At 42.2% G+C, this 11,493-nt stretch overlaps 1 protein-coding gene across 1 annotated transcript in view; it reads left to right on the top strand.

The window, feature by feature from the left end:
• The first annotated feature begins 751 nt into the window (after nt 1-751).
• LOC139275891 (cystathionine beta-synthase-like protein) overlaps nt 752-11,493 on the top strand; it is a 65,235-nt gene continuing 54,493 nt past the window's right edge. Inside the window, exons 1-3 of the mRNA XM_070893114.1 lie at nt 752-834; nt 4,136-4,190; nt 6,246-6,418. Coding sequence (XP_070749215.1) covers nt 6,276-6,418 — 143 coding nt within the window. The 5' untranslated portion in view covers nt 752-834; nt 4,136-4,190; nt 6,246-6,275. The remainder of the gene's footprint in view (nt 835-4,135; nt 4,191-6,245; nt 6,419-11,493) is intronic.

Raw genomic sequence — 11,493 nt, 5'->3', positions numbered from 1 at the left:
ATCGACTTGCATGATGCACTGCGTATGGTTGCACAATGAGAGACTGGAATCCCTTTCTTTTGGTTACATCTTAGAATTGAACTGCAGTGCCCGCAAAATGGCATGTGTTCAGTCAATGGCACCCTGCACTATAGGGAAGCCTGCTATCCTGGAGCAGCCACGTACTCGATCTGCCTGCTTCTCTCTGGCAAGAGAGAATGAAATGGATTCAGCTCTCCTTGCATACAGATTTAGAGTGCGTGGTCCGCTACATGCCCTTGTTCTGGACTCTCCCACCGGAGGAACTGGTTTCTCTCTATCTACCCTATCAAATGTTTTAATCATCTTAAACACCTCAATTAGATTACCAGAAGTCTTATATGTTCAGTGGAATACAAGCCTGGACCATGCAACCTGCCCTTGTCATTTAACCCCTTTAACCCTGGTATCATGCTGGTCCATTTGTGCTTCACCCCCTCCAAGGCCAATATATCCTCCTGAGGCTGCGGTGAGCAGAACTGAACGCAGTACTCCAGACTGGGTCTAACCAGATGAGGGACAACATCCCATTCGGTTTTGTAATTAGTAGTTATTCCAGTCCATCAGCTTTTAGTGATTTCCATACACGTCTTGTCATTTAGAAAATTGATCTGTTTTTCTTTAAGGCTTAAAGGCCAGACATAAGCTGAAGCTGCCAGTCCGTTCCTATGCTGATGGCCTTTAACAACTTGTCTCCTCAGATTTGGGTTACTCAATATTCTCACGGACATTCCTAATAATAAGACAGCAGCCTTGATTGAATGAAGCTATTTCCCTTCATCTCCATTGGAACAGCTGCAAGTGCCATTTGAGCAGGTAATTTCTAATTAACATTGTTTCTTTCACTAGAAAAGAGAAGCTTTGTCTTGAACTTTTCTATAAAAGTGGCAACTTCAATTCTCCCGGGTATTAAACAATACAACTTTACCAGTGAATACAAAACAGAATACAGTTCATGCCGCGGCACTTGGAGTGTGTACAGACAGGTAAGTGCCAAATGTTTTATTATCTGTTTCTAACTTTTGTAGGTGGTTTTCTCGGGCATACTGAAAACGCACCTCCTACTACAAGTTCTGGACGATAGGGATTATAAGGACGGATCAGACTCGGAGGGTAGCTAATGTAACACCACTTTTTAAAAAAAGGAGGGAGAGAGAAAACGGAATTATAGACTTGTTAGCCTGACATCTGTAGTGGGGAAAATGTTGGAATCAATTATTAAAGATGTAATAGCAGCATATTTGGAAAACAGTGACAGGATCGATCCAAGTCAGCATGGATTTATGAAAGAGAAATCATGCTTGACAAATCTTCTAGAATTTTTTGAGGATGTAACTAATAGAGTGGACAAGGCAGAACCAGTGGATGTGGTGTATTTGGACTTTCAAAAGGATTTGGACAAGGTCCCACACAAGAGATTAGTGTGCAAAATTAAAGCACATGGTATTGGGAGTAAGGTATTGACATGGATAGAGAACTGGTTGGCAGACAGGAAGCAAAGAGTAGGAATAAACGAGTCATTTTCAGAATGGCAGGCAGTGACTAGTGGGGTACCGCAAGATTTAGTGCTGGGACCCCAGCTAATTACAATATACATTAATAATTTAGACGAATGTAATATCTCCAAGTTTGCAGGTGACACTAAGCTGGGTGGCAGTGTGAGCTGTGAGGAGGATGCTAAGAGGCTGCAAGGTGACTTGGACAGGTTAGGAGAGTGGGCAAATGCATGGCAGATGCAGTATAATGTGGATAAATGTGAGGTTATTCACTTTGGTGGCAAAAACAGGAAGGCTGAATATTATCTGAATGGTGACAGATTAGGAAAAGGGGAGTTGCAACGAGACCTGGGTGTCATGGTACAGCAGTCATTGAAAGTTGGCATGCAGGTACAGCAGGCGGTGAAGAAGGCAAATGGCATGTTGGTCTTCATAACGAGAGGAATTGAGTATAGGAGCAGGGAGGTCTTACTGCAGTTATACAGGGCCTTGGTGAGGCCTCACCTTGAATATTGTGTATAGTTTTGGTCTCCTCATCTGAGGAAGGACATTCTTGCTATTGAGGGAGTGCAGCAAAGGTTTACCAGACTGATTCCCGGGATGGCAGAACTGACATATGAGAAAGACTGGATTGACTAGGCTTATATTCACTGGAATTTAGAAGAATGAGAGGGGATCTCATAGAAACATATAAAATTCTGACGAGATTGGACAGGTTAGATGTAGGAAGAATGTTCCCGATGTTGGGGGAGTCCAGAACCAGGGGTCACAGTCTAAGGATAAGGGATAAGCCATTTAGGACCAAGATGAGGAGAAACTTCTTCACTCAGAGAATTGTGAACCTGTGGAATTCCCTACCACAGAAAGTTGTGGAGGCTAGTTTGTTAGCTATATTCAAAAGGGAGTTAGATGTGGCCCTTACGGCTAAGGGGATCAAGGGGTATGGAGAGAAAGCAGGAATGGGGTACTGAAGTTGCATGATCAGCCATGATCATATTGAATGGTGGTGCATGCTCGAAGGGCCGAATGGCCTACTCCTGCACCTATTTTCTATGTTTCTATGAAATGTTGGTGTTCAGAGGAACCTGGGTGTACTTGTATGCAAATCACTGAAAGTTAACATGCAGGTACTACAAGCAATTAAGAAAGCAAATGATATATTGGCCTTTATTACAGGAGGATTTGAGTGCAAGAGTAAAAATGTCACTGCAATTATATAGGGCCCTGGGGAAACCACACCTGGAGTATTGTGCACAGTTTTAGTCTCCTTACCTAAGGATGGATATACTTGCCAATGAGAGAGTGCAACAAAGGTTCACCAGATTGATTCCTGGGATAGGGGGTTGTCCAGTGAGGAGAGATTGAGTAGAATAGGGCTATATTCTCTCGAGTTTAGAAGAATGAGAGGTGATCTTATTGAAACATACAAAATTCTTACAGGGCTTGGCAGGGTAGATGTAGGAAGGATATTTCCTCTGGCCGGGGAGTCTAGAACCAGGGGTCACAGATTCAGACTAAGGGGGTCAGACACTTAGGACTGAGATGAGGAGAAATGTCTTTACTTAGAGGGTGCTGAATCTTTGGAATTCTCTACCCCAGAGGGCTGTGGAGGCTCAGTGTTTGAATGTATTCAAGTCAGAGTTTGATAGATTTTTGGATATTAAGGGAATCAAGGGATATGAAGATAGTGCAGGAAAGTGGAGTTGAGGTAGAAGATCAGCCATGATCTCATTGAATGGCGGAGCAGGCTCGAGGGGCCTAATGGCGTACTCCTGTTCCTAATGCTTATGTTCTTATGTTCTTATTATGTCACTAATGTGGCTATTTCCAGTCACAGGAGTGTTTTGAACAGAGCACAAGAAGCTAACGACTTGCTGTTAATTATTAAGTAACTGTTACTCTCTATAAGGTTTTTGATTCTGCACTGGTAGCAAATGAATGAATAATATCTTAGAGTTAGTCCTCGAATCTTATCGGTAATATTATGCTTGATGCATTCTTCTCACTGGAAATAAAAAAGGAAGGATAACTGGAATTCTAGCCCTGGGCCATCTGTCTGAGTAGACCTGACTACATTGCTGTTAATTCAAGGAGGTCCCGTTTGGCTTAGTTGGTATGCTTATAGAATTATAGAATGATACAGTACAGAAGGAGGCCATTTGGCCCATCCTACCTGTGGCAGCTCTTTGAAAGAGTTATCCAATTAGTCCCACTCCCCTGCGCTTTCCCCATAGTCCTGCAAATGTTTTCTTTTTAAGTATTTATCCAAATCCCTTTTGAAAGTCACTGTGCAATCTGCGTCCACCACCCATTCAGGCAGTACGTTCCAGATGAGAACTCACTGCAGAGAAAAAAAAATTCTCCTCATCTCCCCTCGGGTTCTCTTAATTGAAAACAATTAAAAAAAAACTGCAATGGAGCAGGCTGCGAATGATTTACATCATCTATTTTTCTATCAATTTTTTGCTGCTAATGTGTGCACAATGGGGAACAAGACAAAGTAGGAGGGTTTTGAGCCATAAACTCATGGCACAGGAGATAGGCTCTTATCTCTTCCTATTTGCTAGTGTTCAGTTGAAGCATTCCAGAACTAATCCTGTTCCCCTGTTCTCTGCCCGTAGCCCAGTATCTTCAGAAGAAGAAACACATCAGCATTTGGCCACTGATATTCAACAGGTATGGATAGACTGAACATGATTTATATAATCTATTTCTTAATGAGTGCATTTAATTTTTTTTAAATGGTAGCGGACTCTTAGCAGCAAATACAATAACAACTGGGCAGAGCAATTAACAATTTGAATTGAAAAATAGGAAAAGTCCTATTTGTAGTCGCTTTCATTAAGGTAATGCGAGTATTCTGATCAATCAAAAGCTCGAGAAAGTGAGTATTTTTGACATGAGTAGTATACGAGATAATGACTGGAATTGATCTGCTGCTGGATCAGGTTCAAATGAGCTCTCAGTGCCTGAAATTATCCGATGGGAAAACATGAATTTGCAAGGAAAAAATGTTGCGAGATAATTCTTACATGTTCTTGAAACATTAAATTGTATCATCCTGTGAGAGATCTCATCCAATTATGACAGGGAAAAATCTCATTTCATGTTATAATGTCAAAACTTAAAATCTAATTTAAACTAAGTCCCCTTGATGGCCTAGTGAACAAATGCACTGTACTGAAAAACATAGACTAGAAGGATTTAGCTTTCAAATTCCAGGGCACTATTAGTTTCCTAGATTTGTATGATTGTAGCAATGAAACTCTCCGATTACCTAAAATGACATGTATTTCTCTCCAAAGTTAACATTAGATGAGGCGCAGGTTGGTTCAAATCGTTAAGTTGCTTTATTTCACAGGGCGGTGAAAGCACAGACCATTATTTATGATCAGATTCACTTAGTTCAATGGATCCAAGTTCTCCCACATAATAATAGAAGAAGAAGAAGAAGAATCAGAAGGAGGATTTATATAGCATCTTTCATGACCACCGGAGCTCTCAAAGCACTTTACAGCCAATGAAGTACATTTGGAGTGTAGTCATTGTTGTAATGTGGGAAACGCGGCAGCCAAATTGCACACAAGCAAGCTCCCACATACAGCAATGTGATAATGACTAGATAAATATTTCCAGTTGTTTCAGTTTCCAGCTGTTGCAATGTTTCCAGTTGTTAGTTTCCAGCTGTAAATAATAAAATAATGTAATATAAAAATAATGAACAATCTACGCTTACCCACTTCAGCGGGTTGTCTTGCTGGACGTATGCAGGCTAACTCCTCTGCATTATGACTTTTGGAGCCTGCCTCTTCTAGGGCCTTCCTCTCTCAGCAGTCATGTGGTTGAAAATGCTAGACTGCCATTTAGCTATTTGTGTCGCTGTCCTTATCCACTGCTTTACAGATGGACAGAGATTTTTCAAACACAATGGCTGAGAAGTGTTTTCTGGTTACGATAACTCTTGAATGGTTTATTGGCTGATGTCCGAAAAAAACAACTTCTGTTTATCTTCTTAATCACATTTCATCTGGGTGCTTGTTCTTTCAAACTTGTAAGAACACACATTGCTTTTAAAACTCAGCAATAAAAGTTAACCGTCACTTGAGTGGAGCATGGAGAGTTGAGAGTCTGGTGGAAAATGTCGCACGCCCCTAACAGAACTCGTCAGATTGCCCCACCGTTACTTTAAGTGGAAGGAATATCGGGTGGGTTCTGTTTCACGCAATCCTCCATAACAAGCTCCCCTGCTCTCTACCCGGACGATGCTTAATGCCCAAACAAGAAAGATAAAAAATCTGCCCCACACTTTCCAGCATTAGGATCATAGGATAAGGATCAAGAGTGCGAAAGCTGGCTGAGTTTTCCCGTTCTTAAACTGGGGCATCAAGGTCCACCACGTTCTCATCACCACTACCTCAGGTGTTACCGGTTAACGCAGCATCACGGTTCCCTTTAAGCTGTGAGGCCGCGTGGTGCTCTGGAGGTCCCGTGCAGCCGGCTCACCAGCTTTTAAATAGAAAACCATGCTTGTGCAGAAATTTGAATGGGTCGTGCAGCCCCCCCCCCAAAAATGGGAGGGAACATCGCTCAGCAGCCGCTGAAATTGAACTGGGGACTTTGTCGGTTTGCGTGACTCCGTTGCACCCTGGACAGAACCATTACCAAATGAGCCAATAATCAAAATTGGAAGCATAAAAAATGCCAATAAAAGCATTCCGATTTGCTCTTCAGGTTAAAGCAGTTTTTCGCTCAACTGTTGATATGGCGACCTCCAACCAGGCCACAGAGATGAAAGAGCTCCAAATGCAGGCAGAGCCACAGCTGATGATGCCAGACCACCCATCGCGCTGCACCTGGAGTCTGGGAATCCCACCCTCCAAATCGCCACATACCCAAGGCGAGCTGTGAGTATTATATACGATTAGGGGAGGTAGCATCAGAGGAACACAGCATTTATTACTGTATAAAGAGAAGCATTGCTTTCTAGTGTCTGCCAAAGTCAAATACTCTTTTTTATTATGGATTTATTACTGATGTTTTGGAGGATCATATTAAGTTATTCCACTTACTTTGCTGTGAAATCTGAAAATCTGCAGTCTTATTTATAAGCAAAGAGATTAGCATAATGATTCTATTTGAACTGTTAAAGTCCAACAGCACTCAGCGTAGAGCAAAGTAAATTATCTAGTTGAGTTACACAAGTAAAGGACACTGGATTAACTATACTCCATTACCCTGTTTATTTACCTAACTCTTTCGAGTAAGAATGTAATCTGTTAACTGCAACTGCTTCAACCAGTGAATTCCTCATCAACATCCGTAGAGTCAACACAGAATGGATCACAAGACCGTAATATAAGAACATAAGAACATAAGAATTAGGAACAGGAGTAGGCCATCTAGCCCCTCGAGCCTGCTCCGCCATTCAATAAGATCATGGCTGATCTGGTCGTGGACTCAGCTCCACTTACCCGCCCTCTCCCCGTAACCCTTAATTCCCTTATTGGTTAAAAATCTATCTATCTTTGACTTGAAAACATTCAATGAGCTAGCCTCAACTGCTTCCTTGGGCAGAGAATTCCACAGATTCACAACCCTCTGGGAGAAGAAATTCTTTCTCAACTCGGTTTTAAATTGGCTCCTCCGTATTTTGAGGCTGTGCCCCCTAGTTCTAGACTCCCCGACCAATGGAAACAACCTCTCTGCCTCTATCTTGTCTATCCCTTTCATGATTTTAAATGTTTCTATAAGATCACCCCTCATCCTTCTGAACACCAACGAGTAAAGACCCAGTCTATCATCATAAAGTAACCCCCTCATTTCTGAAATCAGCCTAGTGAATTGTCTTTGTACCCCTTCCAAAGCTAGTATATCCTTCCTTAAGTAAGGTGACCAAAACTGCATGCAGTACTCCAGGTGCGGCCTTACCAATACCTTATACAGTTGCAGCAACATCTCCCTGCTTTTGTACTCCATCCCTCTCGCAATGAAGGCCAACATTCCATTCACCTTCCTGATTACCTGCTGCACCTGCAAACTAACCTTTTGGGATTCATGCACAAGGACCCCCAGGTCCCTCTGCACCACAGCATGTTGTAATTTCTCCCCATTCAAATAATATTCCCTTTTACTGTTTTTTTTCCCAAGGTGGATGACCTCACACTTTCCGACATTGTATTCCATCTGCCAAACCTTAGCCCATTCGCTTAACCTATCCAAATCTCCTTGCAGCCTCTCTGAGTCCTCTACACAACCCGCTTTCCCACTAATCTTAGTGCCATCTGCAAATTTTGTTGCACTACACTCTGTCCCCTCTTCCAGGTCATCTATGTATATTGTAAACAGTTGTGGTCCCAGCACTGATCCCTGTGGCACACCACTAACCACTGATTTCCAACCGGAAAAGGACCCATTTATCCCGACTCTCTGCTTTCTGTTAGCCAGCCAATTCTCTATCCATGCTAATACATTTCCACTGACTCCGCGTACCTTGATCTTCTGCAGTAGCCTTTTGTGTGGCACCTTATCGAATGCCTTTTGGAAATCTAAATACACCACATCCATCGGTACACCTCTATCCACCATGCTCGTTATATCCTCAAAGAATTCCAGTAAGTTAGTTAAACATGATTTCCCTTTCATGAATCCATGCTGCGTCTGCTTGATTGCACTATTCCTATCTGGATGTCCCGCTATTTCTTCCTTAATGATAGTTTCAAGCATTTTCCCCACTACAGATGTTAAACTAACTGGCCTATAATTACCTGCCTTTTGCCTGCCCCCTTTTTTAAACAGAGGCGTCACATTAGCTGCTTTCCAATCCGCTGGTACCTCCCCAGTGTCCAGAGAATTTTGGTAGATTATAATCTAATTGAGGGGTCCAGCAGACATAAACCAGAAGAGTCTAGCCTGAGTGGCATAAAGTCATCATCTGAAACCCAATGTTGCAATATCACAATCATTAACTCATTGCTTGTTGCATTTCCGTTTTAAAAATCGAAGCAGCTTTTATTTGTAGAATTGCCCTAATGTTCATGGGAGGAATTTTCATTTTTTTAAATTATTCATTCATGGGATGTAGACGTCGGTGGCAAAGCCGACATTTATTGTCCATTCCAGCTGCCCTTGATAAGGTGCTGGTGAGCCACCTTTTAAACCACTGGAGTCCGTGTGGTGAAGGTGCTCCAAGGGAGTTCCAGCTTTTTAACACAGCGACGATGAAGGAATGGCGATATAAGTCCAAGTTAGGATGGTGGGAAACTTGGAGGGGAACTCCTCACAATTTGCTTTCCCACTTGTTTGTAACATCAGCAAATATGGCTACATTACACACGGTCCTTTCATCCAAGTCATTAATATAGATTGTAAATAGTTGAGGACCCAGCACCAATCCCTGCGGCACCCCACTAGTTACTATTTGCCAACCGGAAAATGATCCATTTATCCCGACTCTCTGTTGTCTGTTAGTTAGCCAATCCTCTATCTATGCTAATATATTACCCCCAACCCCGTGAACTTTCGAATGCCTTCTGGAAATCCAAATATACCACATCCACTGGTTCCCCCTTATCCATCCTGCTTGTTACATCCTCAAAGAACTCCAGCAAATTTGTCAAACATGATTTCCCTTTCATAAACCATGCTGACTCTGCTTGATTTGAATCGTGCTTTTCCAAATGTCCTGCTACTGCTTTCGTAATAATGGACTCGAGTATTTTCGCAACGACGGATGTTAGACTAACTTGTTGATAGTTTCATGCTTTCTGTCCGCCTCTTTTTTTTAAATAGAGGCATTGCATTTGCGGTTTTCCAATCCGCTGAGTCCTCCCTAGAATCCAGGGAATTTTGGTAGATTACAACCAATGCATCCACTATCTCTGCAGCCACTTCTTTTAAGACCCTAGGATGCAAGCCATCATGACCAGGGGACTTGTCCATCTCTAGTCCCATTATTTTACCGAGTACTACATCTTTAGTGATAGTTCCTCCCACCCTACAGCCCTTTGATTATCCACTGTTGGGATGTTTTTAGTGTCTTCTACCATGAAGACCGATACAAAATATTTGTTCAAAGTTTCTGCCATTTCCCTGTTCCACATTATGAATTACCCAGTCTCATCCTCTAAGGGACCAACATTTACTTTAGCCACTCTTTTCCTTTTTATGTACCTGTAGAAACTCTTACTATCTGTTTTTATATTTTGTGCTAGGTTGCTTTCATAATCTATCTTCCTTCTCTTTTTCATTTTTTTAGTCGTTCTTTGCTGGCTCTTAAAAGTTTCCCAATCCTCCGACCTCCCACTAGTCTTGGCCACATTGTATGCCTTTGTTTTCAATTTGATACCATCCCTTATTTCCTTCGTTAGCCATGGATGGTTATCCCTTCTCTTACAGTCTTTCCTTCTCATTGGGATATATTTTTGTTGAGAATTATGAAATATCTCATTAAATATCTGCCACTGCTCATCAATCGTCCCATACTTTAATCTATTTTCCCAGTCCGCTTTAGCCAACTCTGCTCTCATACATTTGTAGTCTCCTTTGTTGAAGTTTAGGACACTCGTTTGAGATGCAACTTTCTCACCCTCCAAATGAATTTGAAATTCAACCATGCTATGGTCACTCATTCCTAGGGGATCCTTTACTAGAATATTGTTTATTAATCCTGTCTCAATACATAGTACCAGATCTAAAATAGCCTGCTTCCTGATTGGTTCCGCAACATACTGTTCAAGGAAACTATCTCGGATACACTCTATGAACTCTTCCTCAAGGCTGCCCTGGCCAATTTGTTTTTTCCAATCAATATGAAGGTTAAAATCGCCCATGATTATTGCCGTTCCTTTTTCACAATCCTCCATTATTTCTTAATTGATATTCCATCCAACAGTGTAGCTACTGTTAGGGGCCCTATAGACTACGCCCACCAGCGACTTTTTCCCCTTATTATTCCTTATCCCCACCCAAACTGATTCAACATCTTGATCTTCAGAGCCAATATCATTTCTCACTAACTCACTGATCCCATCCTTTATTAATAGAGCTTACCCAGCTCTTTTTCGTTTCTGACTGTCCTTCCGAATTGTCAAATACCTCTGAATAGTTAGTTCCCAGCCTTGGTCACCTTGTAACCACATCTCTGTAATGGCTATCACATCATACCCATTTGTGTCTATTTGTACCATCTATTTTGTTACAAATGCTGCGTTCAGTCAGATAAAGAGCTTTTAAATTTGTTTTTTTACCAGTTTTTCCAGCTTTGACCCCACTTTCTGATACACTTTTATGTTTATACATTCTGTCCGTTCCTGTCACGCTCTGGTTTTCATTTCCCCCAGTGCTACCCTGCTCTATTGCCTTCTTATTCTTTGACTTTTAAAATTTCCACTCACCTGACCACTCCCCCCGCCCCCCACTAATTAGTTTAAAGTCCTCTCTACAGTCCTCATTATTCGATTCGCCAGGACCCGAGTCCCAGCACGGTCTAAGTGGAGCCCGTCCCAATGGAACATCTCACTCTTGCCCCAGTACTGGTGCCACAAACCAAAACCCATTTCTCCCACTCCAGTCTTTGAGCCATGTGTTTAACTCTCTGATCTTATTAACCCTATGCAAATTTGCTCGTGGCTCAGGTAGTAATCCAGAGATTACCACCTTTGTGGTTCTGTTTTTTAATTTGGCCCTTAGCTGCTCATAATCCCTCAGCAGAACCTCTTTGTTGTCCTATCTATGTCGTTGGTACGCAGGTGGTAGATGGGGGGCCAATCAAGCGGGCTGCTTTGTCCTGAATGTTGTCGAACTTCTTGAGTGTTGTTGGAGCTGCACTCATCCAGACAAGTAGAGAATATTCCATCACACTCCTGACTTGTGCCTTGTAGATGGTGGAAAGGCTTTGGGGAGTCAGGAGGTAAGACACTCGCCAGAGAATACCCAGCCTCTGACCTGCTCTTGTTGCCCCGGTATTTATGTAGCTGGTCCA

The sequence above is a fragment of the Pristiophorus japonicus genome, chromosome 11 (assembly GCF_044704955.1).
Source record: "Pristiophorus japonicus isolate sPriJap1 chromosome 11, sPriJap1.hap1, whole genome shotgun sequence".
Taxonomy (NCBI): domain Eukaryota; kingdom Metazoa; phylum Chordata; class Chondrichthyes; family Pristiophoridae; genus Pristiophorus; species Pristiophorus japonicus.
Note: the sequence above shows the minus strand (reverse complement) of the source record. Positions and strands in the feature narration are given on the sequence as shown.